The 22,917-nt window shown below is 39.3% G+C and overlaps 1 protein-coding gene across 1 annotated transcript; it reads right to left on the reverse strand.

The window, feature by feature from the left end:
* Window positions 1–5,379: 5,379 nt before the first annotated feature.
* On the reverse strand, window positions 5,380–22,849 carry PECR (peroxisomal trans-2-enoyl-CoA reductase). Its single transcript, XM_057364780.1, has 8 exons — window positions 22,728–22,849; window positions 19,582–19,715; window positions 12,038–12,203; window positions 11,272–11,353; window positions 9,775–9,871; window positions 7,497–7,607; window positions 6,794–6,905; window positions 5,380–6,674 (listed from the first exon to the last, which is right to left on the reverse strand). Exons 1-8 carry the CDS (start codon window positions 22,846–22,848, stop codon window positions 6,586–6,588), a joined length of 912 nt encoding a protein of 303 aa, XP_057220763.1. The 5' UTR covers window position 22,849; the 3' UTR covers window positions 5,380–6,585.
* Window positions 22,850–22,917: the final 68 nt, after the last annotated feature.

Below are 22,917 nucleotides of genomic sequence, written 5' to 3' on the forward strand. Positions count from 1 at the left end.
GTGAGGCGCTGCTGCCGCCCGCGAGCTCCGCCCCGCGCGCGCCGGGCCCCGTCACGGGCAGGGAGCGCGAGGCGTCACCGCGCGGCGGCGTCACGGCCAGGGGACGGCGCGCGCCCGGGGGCTGCGGGCGCGCGTGCGCGCTGGGTTCCGGGCCAAGGGTTCGAATCCCGCCCGGGACTCTTGGCGGTACCCCCGGCCCCAAGGCACCGGGACCCTGCGGCTCCAGCTGCTGCCGCGGCGGTCGGTGAGCGGCTGCCGGACCCCGACAGGCGAGAGTAAGAGAGGCCCGGCGTAGTGCCGTTCCGCATCTGCGGGAATGCGCCGCGCGAGGGCAGGATGTGAAGGTGCACCGTGGTACAACCATTGCCATTGCTCACTGCAACAAATCCCCTGCCAGGCCGCAAGCACAGGACACGCAGCCTTGACTTGCCTCTCAGAGGGGCTCTGCACGCTTTTAGGACAATTCAGAATGGCGCTCTGTCGCCTTCAGGTTGCCCATTTCTCCGAGCACAGACTGACCGCCCTCTGCAGGAGCCACCTGCTTCCCGCAGGAAGTCAATACATGCAAGGAAGAAGGATGCTACCCTCRGTTAATCAGCGAGGAAGCAGTCCCTGATACGTAGCCGGACAGCTATTACAGCTACCCTTGCAGTCTAACTAGCCGATGACTAAATAATAGGATGGCACTGTAATTAGTTTTGTACAGATTTAACAGTAATCTTACAGGCATGAGCCATGGTGTATGAGATGCACAAATAGGCTGTGCATGTTTAGCAGATACCCTTTGAGACACCGCCAGGCACTGTGTGCTCACACAGAGCTGTACAGACAGAGCGGTGACCTGTGCTGGGCCACCTGACTACAGCTCAGGAATCCCCACYGAGCTGCTGCTCACATGCTGCTTTTTGGGCATGTGGTAAGAAATACTGAACCTGGAAGACATCAAGAGGTTCACAAATCCTGGACAAGCCTTCAAAATCTACCCAAAACAAAGATTGGGGGGTTACTTTGGTCACCCTTAACAAACCCGTGAAATAATACTTGAACAGAAGTTTGAGATTTACATGTCAATTTCCAGTGGGAAGCACATGTGAAACTAAATAATTGCCCATCGAAGTCCATAACCCGATTATTTTGAGATCTTCAACCAAAATAGGCTGCAGAGAATGATAAAAACAAATACCATCATATTTTTTAAAGGCACTGAAGAGAACACTACTAAAGACCAACTGATGAGGCACATATAAGAAAGGCACAAGGCACTGAGTCACTGATTCCAGAGTCATCTCAAAGYTAAGACATTGCTCCGCACTTGGGAAAATTGTCAGTGGTGTTCACCAAACACTTGTCATGACCAAGACTCTTTAACTAAGAAGTTAAAAAGGTGACCTTTTCTGACAAATGATAGGGAAACAGCCAAGAAAACGCTGACGTATGATGCTCCTGAACCATCAAGCAAAATCAATGAGCCACAGCTGCTTACACAGCTTTGAAAACACATCCAATGTTTCCCTTGCATTAATGTTCCATTTCATGGTCATTTGTCAGCTTTAGCATCTTTCAAATGGATTTCACTGATGGAGGAAGGGTTAGTGAATAGTAGTTTTTGAAGTCAAAGTTCTTTCCTACAGAAGCCAGCAAAGATTGYGGAAAATCATCCCACATTCCTCTGCCCATGTGATCCTTTGTATTGCTGCACAAAGCCCGCACAGCACAGAGCACCATCCCAAGAGTGCTTTGCAGAGGTGATGTACATCCTCACAGGCCTCAACTCTATCACGCCATAATCCTGAAATCAGAGCATCTTCAGTACCAAGAGCAGGAGAAAGAGCTAAATATTGACTTTGAGATAAAAAATACCTATCAACACCAAACACCAGCACTTAAGGCACTAGCTCTCACTAAATTCAGCTCAAACCCAGGGGCATGGATCATGTGTCATGCTACCAGAGAAAAAYAAATCTTATAGGAACAGTGTAATTGCTGACATGGAAAATAACAGTAAAAATAGCTGACAGGAGTTGTAATAAAGTATATCAGGTATTTATGCATTCAGTTCAAACACTGTACAGGTGACAGAAGTTGGAAAGTGTGAGGGTGGAAATTATAGAGTAAGYACATCTCAGGATAGTATACTCAAGCAATTGACTGAAATCTGGCAAAATGGCTCTCCCTGAATTCCAGAATCAATACCTTATTGCAGCCAAAGGTTCTCACCTCCTACATGTATTGCTYGAGGCTAACAAGTGCCTGTATTAGGTAACGCTAGAGCCACAGCTTCTAAACACTTTGAAAAGGAACAAGCCAGCCCCTTTTCAGAGCCATGCCATCATTCTCCTTTTTCTCCCATTTCTTTGCCTCCCCAGCACTCCTTCCTATAGATGGCACCATATTACTATGTTTTGAGCTACATCCAGAAAAGTTTAAAGTTAGTGATTAATTTAATATGTATTTAATCAAATGAGAGGTTAACTGACAAAGGAACAAGCTGCTGGAGACAGCACAGATAAGAGAAGTCAAAATGGCTTCTTCTGGGAACTGCAGTTGTGTAAAGTTGTGTAGTTGTGTAAAGTGATACCAGGATGTTATAACATGATCCAGAGTCTTTCCTCACCAGTGGGAGGCCCAACAGTCTTTTTAAATTTGAATCCAGCTCACATGCATTGAGCAAACAGCAGTGTTATTTCAAACCTTTGCTAATCATGTCTGCTATGCTCTTCTGCCTTCCCAAGACAAAAGGAAAAAAGTGCCTTCAAGGCATTATTTCCACTTCCACACAACCCCAATGCACCATTGGCTGTAAGGCTGAGGCCAGACTAAAGGAAGAGCAAATAGATTGGGGACGACAATCTTAAACCACTGTTGCAAGATTAATAAAAGTGTATTATACAGTCTAAGTAGTATAATAGCAATAGTACTGATAGGTTTGTCTGGTCCAACCCCATCACTGAAGTTTATGAAGCAACTAATATGCCTTTAGGACTCAGCCATATTCAGTAATCCAGAACACAGACACTGTTGACTTCACGAATAAGACAAACCCCTAACATCTGCAGCACTCAGCCATTTAACACAAGGCTGCTATCTGAGATGGCAAGGGGAAACTGGGAGATGCCAGTTAGAAGTATATGAAATTACACTATCTTAAAAAGAACACACTTTCTTAATTATAGGAGACATTCTGTGTGACTATTCAGAAGACTAAACACATCTATAAATGGTCATAACAAGCAATGGTTGCCTTGTATTTGTTCACTTACATCTTAAAGCAGACAAGGGACCTTACTGCAGAATGACACTGCACAGAGTATTCTCCCTTTAGCAAGCATGACAACTGTTAATCTTTRAAGAATGAAGATTTTTACCACCCAGACTTCATTTTACACTAAAGCAAACACACAGAATAATCAGACTTCATTTTATGCTAAATAAATACCCTAAATGAACAATATTCTACTTAACACRAAGAGTATCTGTAAAATACAAGGCAAGTGCAGTTGACGGAAGTTGACAGACATTCCCATTCATTGGGCTATATTGCTGTCACAAATTTGAAGTTCTGTKRCACATCAGATAGTGGAGCAAAGTAGCAGTGGGTAAGAACCTACTCATCCAACAAATGAATACCTGGTAAGGCATAGGCAGAATAGGCACAAGCTTAGCCAGAGGTAAAGAGTAAAGCAATCAAAAAGAGATTTCTAACAGAATGGTAAATGTAACTGTCATTCCAGCCTTCTTCTCTTTATTACAATTATATAGTGCAGCAAGTTTAAGTTTCAGTGCTTGGTCAGTAAATCTCCTTGATTCTTCCTTAGGGTCCTTAGCCCTTTTCTCACAGCTGCTTTCACCTCCCTTGTAAAAAAATCAAATAAATAAATCAAATAAACCCTGTTCTCTGAACTCCAGATCCCAATCTTATACAGGTCAAAGATGTTTTTGTTACCASACCCATTTCTTTTAACCTCTCAATGCCCTTTGATCAAGGGCTGCTGGCATAGGAAGAGCTTTGCTACAGCTGATATTATCTGCAGCACTACAGCAGAAACCTGAAACATTCTTCCTGCCAGCTGACACAATACTGGGTTTCTGCAAGGCGCTGCAAAACTTTTAAAATCATCTCAATCTGCATAGAAATGGACCAAAGAGGCAAGACCAAAACATAACCTCTGTTCTGAGAATTAAATACTTCATGTAATCCATGGTGCAAGATGAAAACCACAAAAACAAAGTAAACCCCCCAAAAATACCAATTTCAAAAAACCAAACCTGAACAAAAAAAGAAAGGCTGAGACTGCTGCAAGGAAATTCCTATCCTAATATCTAACAAATTGTGATAAACATTTTAGAATAATACACAGTAAGCCTTAGCTCATGAGGGAGCCTTGGTATTACTAGGGAAAAAAAAAGAACAAGAAAAACAARGAAAAGCAGAGAACACTGATGTGTCCCCTTCTCCATCTGAGGATATGTTTTCTATATTTTTAAACCAGACTTACCCATAGAGTATTTTGAGAATATTCTCCTATTGCACTAAGATGAGCACATTACGGCTGCATAAATGCTGCCTGTTTCAACTTCCTGCTGGTTAAAAAAACGGCACACACACAGCCTCTTCTAAAGAATCAACTTCCATCATCTTAGTACATCCATTGCTTTGATGAAAATTGAAGAAGTCAAGGTCAAGTAAAAGGTTCTTGCATTCAGCACAAGCAGAAGGGTTTGTTATAGTTTTATTTGTGAAAGAGTTCATTAATTGAAGACTGCACCTGTCTCCCACGCAGGAGAATGCTCACCTTTCTAATGTTCTCATGATTTCCTGAGGTTAATGATGAATTTCACCATCATTACATATAAATTTCCCCTCTTTATGAATATTCACAGTCCAGCATAGTTAAAAAGGAAATCTGYAAGATTAAAAATTGATTATTTCCAAGTTTATACTCAAATCTTACAGTTAACAGTTCTGAGATATAATAAAAGTAATCAATTCACTTCCATTTCACACCACAGTGCAGGTGTATCATAGAGATACACAGTCAAACATAAAGTAAGTTCCACAAGTCTCAAACGTATTCATGTTTAACTTCYTTTTCCAGCAAAATTTTGAGAATGTAGAAAAATGTCTTAATAAATTGAATAATTTCACTTAAATGCAATGGACTAGACATCTAGTTAGTYATCTATCAGGTGCATTTGCTTCCAGGAAGTATCTTGCTGTGTATCCTGAACTAATATTGCAAGAACCAAAATATACCTTACACAAGTGGTTTGAAAACATTTGGCTTTATCTCTGTAGCAGTTTCTCACAACCACATAAATAACTGTCCAGTTACTAAGGAAAGAGGATAAATCAGAAAGAACACACATATTGGCTCAAACTCCTCCTTGCCCCAAAACTGGCATTCATTTAATTTTCATGAAAAAGCAATCTACATGTATGCATATAAGAATASATCTTTTACTGAAAGACACAAAGATCAAACGTTTTACAGAGAACTAACAACTGTCAGATTCTTACATTCAGTCCAAAATGAAGTATTAAAAGTTCCCTTTTATAGCAGCAACTTGATTCCATGAATTTCACTTGTTACAGCAAACAAACACASTCATTACTTATTTTTTATATTTTCCCTAAAGTTAGCAGACATGGGAACATTTGTCTTAAAGTGAATTAAAAAATTACAAATTTAGCCTCTTTTAAGTGATGCATCCCAAGATTCTGGTTTGTACATGGCATTTCTGCATTGTTCACAAATAGCACACCTAGAGACAGTAATATACAAAATTCTGTTAACATTGTAGGACAACACACATGYATGGGTAGAAGGCATTTTAATTGGTAAATGAAGAATTCCAAATTTCTCCTTTACTAGTATAGCATACTGCAGAGAGCACTGCAATATACACTGCAGATTTTGCATGCTAAAATGTTGAATCTATACTGTTTTCCACCACTGCATTTATTATCTTCTTATTCTATTATCAAATTTAAGTTGCAGCCAGCTTAATTCCATTATGTCATTATATCTGCAAACAATTCAAAACATTCCCAATAGGATATGCCATAATAGTTKGAAACATTAATAACAGCATTCCATGTTATATTTAATTCTTTTCAGAGAAATAACTACTCTACTTGGTCTTTTAAACCACTGATGAACASTCAGTGTGTGGCTGAACAGAAATAGTGTAGAGCTAATATCTGCCCCACGGGTTACTGATGCAAATAATAGTAAAAGATTTAAATTACCTTCTCCCTAAATTCATCAACAATAGAAGGATTCCCTCTTGCCTACCTTCACTTCAAAATAAATATTCTTTTTATTCACTTCTGCCTGGGACTCTTCATTACTTAATGCTTAATTTGTCTTTTATATCTTTTCCWTCCCAAAAGACTGAGTGTTTTCAGAGAAGAAATGTACTATGTAAACCCTTTCAAAAGTTTTAAATATAAACCAACAAAAATCAAGGCACTTAATGTAGACATATGAGCAAAAAAAAATATTACTGAGAGTAATAAGGYCAAATCACAAAGTGAGATTATCAGCAAGTGTGCAACTGGGAAAAAGGTAAAATCTCTTTCTTTTACAACTTTGGCTTGAACTCGCCATAAAGCAGCTTTTTCATCATTTCAGTATTTTTTCCTTCTGGTGGTGAGGGCCATCTGTCATGATCTGAGGAAAACAAATAAAATTCATTTAGTTGATTGACAAATTAGACAGTTCACTTTTGTGTCCTCCCACTGCCCAACTTCAGTCACTTGAAGGGCATTATTTTGTAGCCCATTTCTTACCAGGTATTTCTAGGGTATGGCTGTATAAACTCTGGCCACCATCCACGACCATGGTTATCCCAGTTATGAATGATGCAGCTGGAGACAGTAGGAAGCATACTGCAGGAGAGATCTAGCAAAAGAATGACAATTTTCATCTTTCTTAACAGGCTGGGAATTGTTCATGTCAAAGRAGCTTGTGAAAGGTTTTACAGGCAAGACATAGTAACATTTTCTTCTTAGTAATGAAAACTGTAACAGCCTTAAAGCCATCCTTCCAGCTGCAAACATCAAGMACTTAACAGCAGAAAAACAGCGAGCTGTCACATCAGCATCAGATATTGAGAAAACAACAAAAATCATTGACCAATGTATAAAATATGCACATTCTTGGTGGAAGAAAGCTAAGTATTTTTAAGATACTCTTCTTTTCCTTTATTATCCATTCTTTCAGTCTTTTCTGATGAAGACAACTTACTCAAGAAATAATGCCTGCTATCAAACACTTCAGCTCTTAAGAGGCAGTTGAATTAAATTTTCTGTATAACAGCGACTACTGGTTAAGTCTCTCACTTGACACAACTACACATGGCTACAAGCTTTCTTCTTTTTAAATAAACCATCACAGTGCAAAATTAAATCGTTTTTGTTCTCCATATAATAAAGTGGCTTCAAAATAGAGACAAAGAAGCGAGAGTATCAGAAATGTTCTGAAATATATTACCTCCTCGGGAACAGCYGATCTCTTTGCAGGAACCTTTGGTATGCTTTTTAACCACATCATTACACCTTGTTCTCCATAGTTCGCAACAGCAGTTTCCGAAAATACCAGTCCCTATTTTAAAACAGCACAGTGAAAATTGTTCTCTTGCATGCGTTTCAACTGATCATTCTAAAATTGTGAAGTTGTCATTACTGATTTTCTGTGGGATTGAAATATCTAAAGAGCACTTGAATGCAAGTGTTTGAATGTAAAGGAATAGTATAATTTATACAAGAAGGTAATTTGGCTGCTAGCCACATCTCTGTTCAAGCACAGTAATTCTGATTATTCCAATTCTCTGCTGTCACTTCAATAACAAAAAAGTGGAGTATAAAGAAACTCAGAGGCTGCTTTGAAATTACAACTACAAAATTACAATTTTCATGCTAAATTACAGCAGGAAACGACGAAGCCTCAGGAACAAGTTCTCAAAAGTTTTTTGTCATCTGTAGGAGCACTAGACTGATTTATTGTGAGTTACAGAAGCAGAGAGATTTCAGTCAGAATTTTGACTCTTCCTATTTAGCTGCTGTAGAAACAGAAAAAGATGACTGTGTTTTCTCCAGTGACCATACAGTCCAGTTTAGTCTTGAGAAAGAAGATGGCAATGTGAACACCACCATCAGTTAGGACAGAACCTTTGGGATGCAAGTTTAAGTAAAATAGCAACATTTGAATTGACCCATGAATCATTTACAAAAGATTTCTAAGGTACCTGTATTAACATGATTATGTGAAACTATCTGTTTCAGGATGCACATTTTCCTCCTTCTGTATCCATTCACTACAGGTTACTATTCTCTAAAAAAACACTAACTGTTTTGTATTGTTACCACAGACCTGATGGGACCACGAAGGTCACATAGGTGTCATTGTAACTACAACGTAGGCTTTTGTTACCAGTATAGTAACAAAGGTAGCAAATGCTTCTGAAAGAGCCAAAGCCCTGAAGTGCTTGCTTGTCAAAAACTTCTGACGTGTGCTATAATACATAATCAGCATGATTCATTAGGTAATTAGCATGCCTGAAAAGTATATTCACATAATAATGCTGTCTTAATTACTTACTTCCCCAAGACTTGATAAATCAGAAAAAACAGATAAACAGGAAATACAAGCCAGCAGATCTTAATATTTAACAGGTCTCCAGATGAACCTGGTCTCACAAAGGTTACATAAAAGCCTCTACCTGAATGATTAACAYACATCTGACATTATGTATCCTGTGCTATGCCGAACAAAGCGAGCCAGATGTTTCAGGAAAAGAGGGACAGCAGAATATACAGACATTCTACAAAAATAGTAGCAAGATCTTCCTAGGGATCACTTAAACAAATATGACACCACTTATTACACTCACTGTGAGGTAAGCTAAATTCTGACTGTAGAAGTAGCTAGACAAAGTTTATGTTTCCTCTTTTGATTTCAAGGGAGTAAATGTGCAAAATAAATTGTGGATATGAGAAGATTACAACAGATCACACATTCTCAAATTTCAAAGCCAGAGTTTCTATAACTTCTGTATCTGCAGCACTGTGCACTACAAAACATAGCTGCTCTTTCTGTATGGTTATTTAAAACAACTTTACCTGCTGTCTACTTCCTTAGAAATGTGGCAAGCATATTTTAKCTGACCTGTATAATGGTTTCCCGTCTGCATGAATTTGATAAAAAAAAATCAAAACATACATTTTTGCATATGATTTCTCTGAAAAAATGTCTCTATATGTCTAAACCTAAGCTAACTTAATGTGTAGMAGACCAAGCAAAAGGCATTATGTGMGACATTCACAGRTTTTCAAAATAACTTTGTAAACATAGGTGGAAACCATCAACATACCTGGATGTCAAACAGAAAAAGTTTCCTAAACTCAGAAGTAATGTATCCATTACTGAAACAYGGAACATTCAGTAATTTTATGTCAAGGTTTTGTAAGACAGGTCACCAACTCCTACCACTATCATTTCAYTTAGCTATAAAAAAACTAAAAACTGAGTGTGCCAAGTCAAAGCAGAAAGCAGAAGCAATTTTATCCCACATCCTCTGACTCATCATCCTAAAGTACAAAACACTCTCAAATGGCCCAAAGAGTGCAGAGGGAATTATAAATAAACAAATACATACATAATCCACAAACAGTTACTGGTTATAAATTAAAAAAATCCATTTTGGTCAAAAAGCTCTAACTATGAACATGTATAATGGCTAATTTTAATCAGATCATTTGCCATTACTTACAGGAGCAATGCTGTTGATTCTTACTCCACTGTGAGCCCATTCTAAAGCTAAAGTCTTGGTTAGGTTATTCACTGCAGCTCTGGCAGCTCCTGTGTGCCTGTGGAGAAAAGAAAGCAAAGGAAGCATCGGTTCCCTCAGCTAAGAGTGTCCAATGTTAATTCTACTGCAGCCTCATTAGAGTATTCAGAGTAACCAAGCATCTGGAAGAGAGAGATTCTCTACTTTCCAAGTTTGACCATAGCTTCACTGTTTAAACAAGCTATGCTGTGATTTCCTGTCATTGCTGAAATACCTAAAATCTCTTTCCCAATGTTATATGGGGTCAGCTACACTCTATTGCAGAAGGAGGCTTTACAAAAAGAGAAACAGCTTTAATTCAAACTGTGTAAAACTACCTGTAGGCTGCACAGGTAAAATAACACTTGGAAGAAGAGTGTTCTGAAAGATTGTTTAATTCTTCTGACAAACATGATTAAAATAAGTCACTATTCAAAAATTACTCTAGGTGGATGGAGATAGAGACACGAGAGGCAGAGTGAACTCCTACATCATGCTGCTGTAGGCARCTAGTCTGAAATTATTACAAGTTTGCACAAATGCAAGCAAAATTACTGCAGCAAMAAAGAGTAGACAGTTGGAGTCAGAGAAAATGAATATAATTTAGTTGCTTATGCCAGAAATAAATAACCTCTGGGCACACTACAAGKAAACATGACAACTTTTATGTTCAAAATTAATAGTTACGAAAAACTCTTATCAGCTGACTTTTGGCTTGGGTGGTGACTGATTTGTAAAGGCGTATCTTTTGTAACACTTCTAAAGAAATTTCAATTCAATTTAATTTGAAAGAAGTTTTGACTATGCATCTACACACAACAGTTACTTAGGAAAAWTTTTCCACTGCTATTCAGAATAAGCTTTTTTTTTTTTTCCTCTTAGTTCAACTCAAATGCATCTTCAGCCTATTATCCATGACAATTGAATCAGATACCACACTGGAGATACTCAAATAACTGCAGCTTCAGCACCACCGTGTGGATCTCGATATTTATTCTGTACTGCCAAGAACAAACTAGTGAGAAAATATTCTGCTATTCCTTAAAAAATTTTGGGTTTGAAACCTTTCAACCCTGAATGAGGACAAAGAAAGATAATACAACACTTGCTCAAAATRTATTTTTATATTTTCTTCAACAGAAACTCAATTTCAAGGTTAAAAAAAAATAGAAAGGGGACCTGTTTCCAATGAAAGTTTCCCTGGCAAATCTTGCTCCAGTTTCTTATAAACAAGTGGAGAGAGACCAGGGATGCCATCTACTGGATTAAAAAGAGATCCCTACACATTCAGCCAGGTGATACTCTTCCTGTCTCTTGACCTAACTACTACATTTCCATAGTCAGCTGCTGCTCAGTGCACACCTTTCTGAAGTGTTTAGGAACAGTTAGTACTTCTAGGGAAAAAAATACAAGAAAATGTAAAAAGAAAATATGTATTACGACATTCCAGGAAAGCCATTTCTCACGGCAGCAGTAATGTTGACAATGGCTCCTCCATGTTCCTGCATCCAGGCATTGTACACTGTATGAAGGAGGAAGATAACCTATAAATATCAGAAGAAATGCATACAAATGAACTTGCCAATTGGAAACCAAATTTGGAGTCTTAACTGCAATCTCACTACACATTTGCCATACTGGTGTAAAAAAGCAATCTGCTCTTTGTACCACATCCTTGCCAATCCAGAGRTGAGGCCATGGGGCAACAGGTGTGGTCCAGGTAAGGTTCAGTCAAGAAGCATTTGATGGAAATCAAGATTTCATGTTTCCATGTAAATTACTTTAATGTTCACATTTCAAATGCTGAGAATGACATAACATACTTAAATTTAAGCCTAAATTCATATTCCTGAAGGGAGAGAAGTATTTTTTTATGTTGTACACATGAACACAGACCACAAAAGTTAAGTGGTTTTGCTATAGTCTTTTAAATGAGTATCAAAGTCAACTGATTCCCTAAACCTGGCCTTAACCAGAAGATCATGCTTGCCTAAATGTTTGTATTTATGAACAGATGTAATATACCATTTAATCCAAAGCTTTGGATGAGATTCAGAAAAAGAAATATCCTTCAAATACATACTACTGTCAGAGAAGTGCATGAAAAGAAGAAGCTAAGGAAACTTTACATTTCCTATCTTCTTCACTTCTGGTAGTTCTATAAAAAACAAAATCAAACATAAAAAGCATAATGTGCAGACCTCACCTGCTTTGCAACAATAGAAGGTCCCAGTCAGATTCGTGTCTATCACGGCATTCCAGCCTTTTGCACGGATGGCTTCAGAAGGACTTGCAAACTGTCCCCCTCCATTATTCACCAGGAAATCAATCTTCCCATGCAGACTCAGTGTAGACTTCACCAGAGCTTCTACCTGAAACAGTATTTGTTAATGTAGTATGCTGATTAAGCTCTACAYTCAACTTCATTCTTGGACAGTATTTTCTCTCTCATACTCTTCTCACAGAAAGAGGGAAGGTCCAGCCTTCAGAGAGGCTGTAAGATCGACATGACAGGTTTAGTCAGCCAAAAAGGACTGGGCTATATCCATGCTTACTTAGGAGATTTTGCCATTACAATGCAGGACCCAAATAAGCACCCAAAGAAGAAGGGGATTTAAGTTGCTGAAGATTTGTAAAACCAGACACAAAAGTCYATTACATACAACCGACTAAGAATCTCCTGATGTTTTTGAGAAGTGTAGGGGCATCCACATGAGATCCTTAAAGAGTTCATATATGGTAACTACTACTATTTTTATCTGACCATATACCTGACCATTTTAAATAGAAAACATAAGTCATCTTGAGGCGTTTTTATCATCCTTATCTAGAAGTTTTGTACATTCACTACAGCTCTGACATATGAGTTGGCAACAGTCAGTCTTCTTACACAGAACAAGGTTAATTACCCTACAAAACATGAAGTCTAAAAAATGCTGGAAATACAAGTTATCTTCTTCAGCAAAAATATTATTGCAAGACAGTAATAAGAACTCCATAGCAACAACTTAAAAATTTAATCTTTATCTCAAGAAACAGGAAATGGGACATGGCTGTTTCCTGCTTACATCATCTATCATAACTAGATATCATGCATCAGTTATTCGTACTCAAGCATATATAAAAAGTTCACCTAGCATCTGTAGTCAGAGTAAACATAGAACAATAAAAAAAAACAAAAACAAGTGGAGCAAGACTGCCATTCAAAAAGACTGGGCTAGGGAAGGACATCAATCTGCCTTTCTCTGTATTGAGTTAACAGTAGAAAATACCAGAAACAAAAAAAAAAAGAGCAAGAAATGCATTATCTGTATCTCACAGTAAGTGTGACCAACTCAGTCTCATAAACAACTGTCTTTCATCTTTTAGTGCTAACAGTGCAGGACACTTTAACAGAATAGTATGGATCCTGCAAGGATGCACCTCTCAAAAGAAAAAAACCCTAAACAAATACGTAATGACTGAAAAACAAGTGTCTGCTGAGAAAAAAAAAATGCCTAAAGAAAATCATTTTGATACCTAAACCCTATCTTCAAATTTTGAATGTCATCTTATTCCTCACATTAGTCACAGCAGGTTGTAGGATGTGAGGAAAAAAACCCAGAAAACCAAAACATCTGTGACAGCAGTCCCAAACCCATGCTTGCGAGAACAGCCATGCCACAAAGACATTCTGGCTTCTACTTTTCTCTTGTTGTGAGCAAAGGAAAGTTATGTCTGGCTAGGTAGCAAAAGTTACGCTTTGCTCAGCAGTATCAAACTCTTCTCCCTGTCAGTCTGAGAATCTTGCTTTGAATATTATTCTCTATGACTCACTGAAATATGGGCTCATTTATGGAACAGAAATGGTTTCAGTACAAGGAAGATTTTAAAAGACTAAGGCTACTCTGACTGCASAAAGATAAAAGAGAGAGAAAGAGAAGGGAAAATACTAAGAATCATAAAAAGAAAAGACAGAAAACAAGAAAAATCCACTGAGAAGAGACATCAAAGCACGTTTCCAACAGCTGGACAAAATGTATGTTATATGCTATAACATATCCATTCAAAATGGTTCCTATGTTGTACTTAAGAACTGTTGCTGTTCCTACTTGTTGCACCAATTTAAAATTAAATGAAAAACTCAACAACAAACAAATGCCTAACAGTTCTGCTTCCTGAAAGYCAGGAAAGGCCAGAAGGCTCTCCAGTGACAACTCAAATGGTTCCAGCTGAAGCAATCTTCACAAATTTCTTCTGTGCCTTAGAAAAAGCACCACTGCAGTGCTTCTCCCAGTTACAGCAAACATGGTGACAGCAGCCAGCAGCACAGAGAGAAGGACAGTCTGGTAGAACCCATTTAAATCACAGTGACTACTAAACAAGAGTCTTTTCTATTCCTATAGTTAAAAAATCCACTTGGAAAGAACTTCTTAGAAAAGCTATTAARGACTGTCTTTAGAAGCAAAGCAAAGCTGCATGAGGTAAAGCTYCTAGTTTAGGACATTCCTCTGAAAAAGACAGAAAAGAACAAAATTAGGCCCTTGAGACATAGATTGGAAGAGACAGAAGATTGGAGCTCTGCAATGAGGAACTTTTGTGTGTGACTTCAACTTGAAAATATTATGCAGTAGCATATATTCTGCAGATAACTGAGATGACAGTAGTCATTGACACAGGGAAAAGGGACAAATGTCCACATGCATTCACAGGTCACCCTGACTGAGTAAAACACACAGGCAAACAACCCACTACAGAGTGTTAGAGATTTGCTGTTTGGTGGCTAGAACTAATAGGCATTCTRGCACAGTGGTAACAGGTATTTTTACTCTGTGTTATTGCTGTGTTATTTAAAAGTACAACAAAAASAATCTCTTATCCACAACTCCCCACCAGGCCACAGTCTTTCACTACAGGCTTCACACAGACAGGCATTAAGTATTTATAAACTAACTGAGCCCATGCTAAGCTATAAAGTTTATTGGAAAAGAAAAGCTACTAGTGAAGAGACACAAGGTGTATGCTAAGTAGGAGTCTGCTGAGTCTGTCTGAATTTATCTTGTACGTGTCCAAGTGACAGGTTTTACCCTCAGGATCTGGTCCAGCAGCAGGTGCTGCTGCAAGAGCTCAAGTATGGAAAGGAGATACTGTGAACAGAATTCTGAATTGGTGATTTYGAGGACAGCAGTGCTCTACCAGGAGTTACAAGGTTTTATCTTCCACTTRCCTAGACATGTAAGCTTCTACTTATCTAGGTGCCAGTTAAAGAAATGTTTGTGCACACTGTATGGCAAAAAGGTTTTACAAGAGTAAGGCTTTAAAGAGTACAGTTGCCTGTCTCAAAACACTGCCATGGCCACAGAGGAACTTGCTATAARATGATAAGCTACCAAAGCAGGAACTTGAGAAAAGCACAGAACARAGGAATTTGCAACAGGAAAGCACTAACTCCAGACCTAGCAGAGGTTAAGACCTGGTTAGCATATCTTGGTTAATGCATCAGGATAAAAGTTACCACTATGGCAAACTGTGGGAAGGGAAGCAACTGTTCATACACATCAACCCAAGTTATGGGCACAGCACCTGTGACCACCCCATGGATACTCAAAAATTAGCCTGTATAAAGGTGGTACCCCAAGAAGACTGATGGAGCACCACTGGATCCATGGCTCATGGTTATCATCTGCTTGGTCTTTGTCTTTCTCAGTCTCTCTCCCTCCCTTCCTCCCCTTAATTCAGGCATTCATTCCTCCTGTCTTGTCCCTGTCAACAGATTTGCTGTAGCTCAAAATTCAAGACACAAAAAGAGATAAATAAAGATACACATGCACACAGAGCTGTCCAGTTTGCATCTAAGCAAGAGGAAACTGATATATTCTCTACACATTACGTGGGCAGTGCCAGCAAATATGCAAACAATAAAAATCACTTCAGCTTCATAATCACTAAGAAGCAACATCTATCATTATACAYACTCAGGATATAATGAAAGAAGGGAACAGGTGCACAATCACTGCTGCAGGAYAAAGCCCCTTGACAGAATATAGAAATATATTCTGATGATGGAATAGARAAACCTCAGGTCCTCTTATCCCAGAACCCTTCACTCTTCCATTTCTAAAAATCAAACAGGTTTTTCATCCTTTACAGAACACTCAGTGGAAAACTAGTCAAAAGCAGMAGCAAACTCATGAAAAAAACAAGCCTGACAGGTTACACAGTGACTGTAGGTTGAAAATCCTCCATCCAGCAGGATTATTTCTTGCACATTAAACARAAAGTAAGCTTTGCTAGAAAGCAAAAGGGCTTCTGAGGATGAAGATTTAGAGACTTAAAAATGTGAATTCATTAAGCTATTCCCATGATATCTGCCATCAAGCTTSCACAGCAATTAATTCACTGCACCTTGTTTGCCTTTTCCGAGGCCAGAAAGAGCTCTTAACAAACTTATTGGACTACATGATGAGGGATGAACCTTCTGATGCTTGAATTTCACAGATCCAAACTACAGGCATGAACCATGTCATCTTCAAARCAGGTCAGTTACTTTAAGATTTGCAATAGGAGGCAAAAATTAATCTTCTGGCAATTTGAAAGCACCATCATCTTTCTTAAAWTTTCCCTATTCAAAGTCCCTCCCTCCAGTCTATAAAATCAAAACCAGGACAAAATTCATAGGGGCCTTTAGAGAAATACAGAACTKATGGAGAAGAAGGGATAAAAAATATTGAATGCCATAATAAGACAAATGGCTTGCTCCTACAGGTGATCAGGGTGGCTTCTTTCAAAACAAAGGTTTACTCTTAGAAAGACTTCMGTGAGATGCCAGAGAGAATGATACATCAAATGAATTATGTAGTTCTTCAGGAAACTTCCTGGGCTTTGAAGCTTGTGATGGATCGCTTCTGACATCTAAGGGTACTTGAACTCCTAAGTTCTYTTTTCTTTGTTGAAACATTTATAATGTTTTTCTCCTGCATATGTTCTTTGGYATCTGGTATAAGAGCTAAGAAGAAGGATGTAGTGACTCACATGGAATTCTTGCAGTGGCTGTCCYCTCTACCCAACAATGTGCTCCTGTGATTTCTGAGGTAAATACTCTTCACTCATACTAAGCTGAAAGCAAACAATGAGTTGTACTGTTACTGATGAGTAGCAGACAAAGCCAGTTGTACAAGTCTTATTCTTTTTGTGAGGGAACCCAAAAGTTCTCATGCCCTCTCATCTCCTCTTCTACTGTATCTGTGAAAATACTAAAGTGAGTTATATTATTRTGTTGCCTCTACTCAATATTTGCCTCCTAGGCTAGAAAAATCCTTAACTACRTCTTTTACTGATCCCTGTTCYTACAACTCCAAGTCCCAGGCACTAAATTTTAAGTGAAGAATGGAGTAGGTTTTGAAAGTGGATGCACAATACTCTTCGAATCAAAGTAAAAGCTCAGAAGTACTTTTCCTCTAGTTTCCACAAGGCAAGCAAGTGCAAATTAGGAAAAAAGTACTTTTCACCATTGCTGCTYTYAAGAAACATAATAAATAAGCAATASTAAGCAGTGGATTGTGGAAWACCTGCCACACACTGCAGTTCKGACARTTTTTAGCAGTGTAAGTTGGCAATTGTTGAGTTTATCTAGATTAAACTTCCAAACCTACCTACCCAAGTGCAAGGAAGTGCTATTCTCACTACAAATTTAAGAGCTGAAAACACAATTTCTGGTCCAACAGTAAATTTAGAAATTAAGTAATAACACATGGCCAGGATTTAGCAATCTTTGAAAATCTCAGCATTAACAGAAGAGAACAGAGCYAGAAAGGCACAAGCTAAAGAACAAAAATCACAGGATGTCTTAAACCAATAAAAAATCTGGTCTTGGAGATGGRCATCTGGGATGGAGAAATATTTAACAGGTAAACAAGTTCTTATGTTAACATGCAACAGAAATTGCATTCCTTATTCCAATCTTCAGCAAAAGGCTTATGAAATTTTCATAGCAATTTTTWTCTAAATAGGACTTCAACAGAAAGAAGTAAGAGCAGGTGAAGAACTGAAGTGAGTAAAAGTATGACTAAATCAATGACTGAAAAGTTCAAGACTAGAGTTTAATCTGCCTTTTTCCTCTGAAGCCTCTCTTCAATAGAAGCAGACATGAAAGGACGAYGGTTAAAGAGAACTTCCACTGGCAGAAGACATCCAATAGAAGCTTCACCAATGTCATACAAAACGTTCTAACAAAGTTCTGGTGTGTCTGTAAATGGGTACAGTTTAAATCTAAACTGGAAACAGGACAATTCTGTGATAAAAATGCCGGGTAATAGCAAAGAYAGAAGTTTCTTCAAGTATCAGCATGGCTACCTGTAACACAGGATAGTGCCTAAACACTTTACATAGCACTATAAAGAAGGCTTGAAAATCAYCTTCAAAAATGTCCAAAGCCACTTAAGCTTGCTTTGTCAAATAGATATTTAACCATACTTAAACAGGAAACAAAGAAGGAAGGAATGGTAGTTTAGTGGAGATTACCTCGTTTCACCATCCAAGCCCCACACCATCTCACAAAACTCTGCAGTTCCCACTAATCAATTTCAGACCAATACAGAAGTAAGATTCACCTGCAGAAGGTTATTAAGCATGCTAGAGTACTTTCTGCAAGAAAAAGACATTAAAAAAGGCTTAAGCCTTTTTTCCTCTTTACCTCTTTCCTTTCCTGTAGCTTTAATCATGCAAGTTGCCCTCTGACATCTGCCATATCCTATTATGTTGCACTGCTGAAGTCAGTAAATACAAACTGGTAGGTGAAGTGACATACTGCACAGCCCCAGGGYTCATGTTCAGGAGAGAAAGTCTGAGTAGATCACTGTAAATATTTTATGGCACAAACTGTTCCACAAGGGAAGAAATATAATTTTTGTTTTATGGCTATATATTAGGATATTTCCAGAATCTTCAKAGCTACTGAAGGTCATTAATATTTAGGTTAACAGAGACTTTGAGAGGTTTAGAAAAATGTAGCAATCCGTGGTTACTGGAAGATTTTCTAGTCATCTTCAAAAAGTTGAAAGTACAACCTGAAGTTGGGCATTTAAATATTTAATTACGGAGATAAAACAATTAAGAGGTGCACACAGACTTCTGGAGAACCTGGATTAAGTACTTTTACTTTTGTTCTTCTATTTTTTGCAACATGAAGAAAAATTTTAAAAATCAACTTAAAYAGTAATAGAGTTTGCAATGAGGCGCGCCTTAAACTGTAACCAAAATTTCAAATATGGCTACAATATTATACATCTGTGGGGCCTTTTGGCTTTAATACAAGCCAAACTGACAATGCAGGGCACTTCTGTCAAGTCACAAGCATTGAGATTCCATGCTATGCCTTCCTATTGGAAGGAACTATTCTGAGGTCTCCATCTTCACAAGTTTACACCCCCTCACTTCTGTCACAGTAATGTGACAAAGAATCATGCTAAATGGGCTCTGGCTTGCTGAAGAACATGCCAGTTCCAAGGCCTGCATCTCCCAAAAATATCTGAAATATATAAGGATGGTCAGAAAAATATTTGCCAATATTGACAAATTCTTTACTGCTTAGGCTAACAAATGTCTTCCCTTGGGAAGAACATGTATCCAGATCAATTTAATTGGGCTTTGATCCACCTTTCCCCTGATCTAAGTTATTTTCAAGAAAGCCAGGGATCTTTGGAGACCTGAGAATTTATATACACAATATGTTTTTGATATGTGAAGCCCCAGAACAAGATCACTAATCATTACCTCTTCYTCTTTGCGGATATTGCACTCTATGGGAGTCACTTTGGCAGGACTCATGGAAGAAAATCTACTATTCAGTTCTTCTGCAGCAGCTTTTAATCGGTCAAATTTACGAGAGGCAATAACAACRCTGCAACCTGTGGAGACAAAATGAAACATCCTTCTACTAACACAATTATGCTATTTTTTTAGGAACAGCTTGGAGATATCTTGTAGGATGTGAATTTATTAGTCACTCACTAGAAAACACAGTGCTGAAGTTCTTACTAGAGAGAGAAATGACTGATGTCAGGTGCTTCTTAGCAACAAGATCCCTCTGTGCCAGAAAAGAGCAATTAAAAAAAATGTCCACAAGGTTTCCTGCAGAAGGCAAGATAGCCTGTGAGTTGCAGAGTCAGCAAAGCAGCTTCCAGACATCACTTCTGCTGCCTCTGCTCACAGCTGCCTCATTTATCAATTAAGTGATTTAAAGATATTTCAGCAGGTCTTGATTACAAAAAAAATGCTTGCTCCTAAAACCACAAAAATAATCTTCCTGTACAATTGGCTGCAGTTTTGACTAGCAGTGAGCAAATGTAATGGTCTGCTTTTTAACTCTATGGAGACTGAAGGAAAGGATAATAGCCTCACCAAGATTAATCTCTATCTGCAGACTACAGACAGCAGGAACAGAGCCTTCCCTGTGGCACTGCAGAATCCTAGACGCAGAAAGGAGAAGAAAAAAAAMCAGGCAGTAGCTCAAATACTCTTTTTCTTTTCAACATTTGGAGGCAGAAGGACTCATTCTACAGAGAAAAAATAATACAGGTGCCAAATTTAAGTCCAGCACTCACAATACAACCAGTCTAATTTCTTCTGTCACACCAGTRGATCGAGGACAGCTTTAAGTCTTCAGCAATTCCTACTACCTAGACTAAACCAAAGCACACCAAATTAATTCCTAGTGCAAATCCAGCAGACATGCAATTTKATGTAATGGATAAGCAAATTGCTAGCTTCCATGCCAAGCAGGCAAGGTCTTGCTCACAGTTTGCTCCTTCCATAATCTTAGCATTTCAGCAGTAATAATCTCTTCTTCATATCAAGTCTGCTGCTCATCTGCTTTATCATAAACGATCCTCAACTAGCCAAAAAAACAAAAAGAGAAAGTTAACATCTTGCCAGGTGTGGGGCATTTCTCCCCCCCCTCTGTTGCACAGTGGAATTTGGCCTCCCATGTGATCAAGTAAACACCAGAATCAGCTCAAAATAACTAGTGGGAGGAAAGAGCAGCAAGCTGTTCATTTGACTCAGGCTGTCTTGTGAAACTACCATATATTAAAAAAAATTAAAAATAGGGAGTTTAGCTCTTCCAGAMGGAAATGCTACAACTACATATCCTTTAATTCACCTTTAATTAGTGGCCATGTTAAAACCACATAAAGACAATAGTCTCTGAAGTCTCCTGATTTTTTTTTTTAAATTAGGAACTCCAGTCACTTGCACAACCACCCAAGTGGTTCATAAAATGCCACATACAATTACCAATTAACACAAAATACTGAATCTCAGTAGCCCAGTTGTATTTATGAATTTAAGTGCTTATTAATACACACACTGATATAGTATAAGGTCCAGTAACTCAGACTATATTTTTCCAAATATACTAATTGGGAGAGGGGGAGATTCTAATCAATYGGTACCTACTGTCACTATGACACTATGTCACTTAATTTTCTTCACAAAGAATGACCAGATCATTTCCTGACAGGGCTAGGAAAAAGAGCACAAGTTTCTAGATAAAAGGTTTAAATTTGCCCAGAAGGCTTCAAAGAAGCCTAGTTATAAAACATCGTACAGACAGTGCCAAATTATTGGCATTATCTGCARCTGCTTCTAGGAACCAGTCCCCCTTACCTAAAGTGCAGGGTTTACATGGAAATAGTTCCTGACCATCACCTTGTCAGGAGTAACCAGCARGTCTACAGGTAAGGAAGGTTACTCAGTCATAAGCCCTGTACAGCTCTTTCTTAATTTTTTCTCATGTGCTTTGCAGAGACTTGTTTTCTATTGTYTCCTTTTTAGCCTGTTATAGACACACTTTTGTTATTTGTACTTTGCTTGAGAAAAACAATGATAACCAAATAAGCACAATTTTAAGGTAACTGGGTAACATCACCAACAGTGTCATGATGCTCAAAAAGCACCTCTTTAAAGCAGCATGTAAGGACACCTGAAAAAAAAAAGCTTAGTTCCCCGGTAATACAAAGGTTACAGAAATAATCCTCCATTCAGCTCCACAAAGCAAGCSGAAAGCTGGGGCACAAAGGCCAGGAGAGGCAGAGATGCCTCCCAGCACAGCCTTAACAAAGAAAGCTCTTTACTATGAAGTGCAGTGATGCACATTCCAACAACTTAAACCACAGGACTGTGGAACCGAAAGGTGTAACACTGGTGTAGGTTTCTGAAGGCACAGAATCCAATCATGATAATAAACTATCCAAACCCGTTCTGATGCCGATGATCACCTAGCACTTCTGTCGAAATCTGCAAGAAATGTGTTGCAAGGCAGATGCAGGAGTAATTTCTACCTCTCCTGGCCTYACATCAGAAAGTCAGGAGACTGCCTTTCACTGCAGGTTTTACCACTTCTCTGTACTCTGCTTGGAAAGAAAACCCACGCCACGCATGATGAAGATGTTCTTCAGTTTCAGGACGCTCCTGTCGCAGGCAATGGGAGAAGCACCACGTTTCTAATGTTACCGTGMGGACAGCAGTCCAAGGACTGCTCTGCAAGGCTCAAGGTTGAACAACCTAGCAAATCTTCCAGTTAAAGAGAGATGAGAATTCAGTGAAAGGGGAGTCTGAGAGAAAGGGTCCTGTTTAACATAACCTCACCGACCTCTGTGTTTAAAGTAGCCAGTGTTTTACGGGCCCGCGGACCAAAAGGCACAGCCGCACAGCAACCTCAGCTCGTGTCCCTCGCTGTTCACCGACCCTGTCACAATGTCCCACCCACAGGCTCCTGGCACCCCGTTCCCGAGGGCCGCCAGCCTCCCAACAGCAGCACAGCCCGCGGGCACTCCCTGACGGCCCCTCAATCCGCCACCCAACACGGCCTCGCCCCGCTGCCCCACCGGGGCTTCCTGCGGAGCCCGCCCCGCGCCCACCTAGCGCCAGCAGGTCGGCGGCGATGGCCTTGCCGATGCCGGTGCCGCCGCCGGTGACGATGGCGACCCGCCCGCGGAACAGCCCCGCCGCCAGCAGCCCGCGCCCCGCCGCCGCCGCCATCTTCCACCTCCCTCCCTCCCTCCCTCCCTCAGCCGCGCCGCCCCCGCCAGTGACGCGCTGCCCCGCCCG

This window comes from Malurus melanocephalus, unplaced genomic scaffold (genome assembly GCF_030028575.1).
Source record: "Malurus melanocephalus ecotype Western Australia unplaced genomic scaffold, MMel_1.1 scaffold_42, whole genome shotgun sequence".
Taxonomy (NCBI): domain Eukaryota; kingdom Metazoa; phylum Chordata; class Aves; order Passeriformes; family Maluridae; genus Malurus; species Malurus melanocephalus.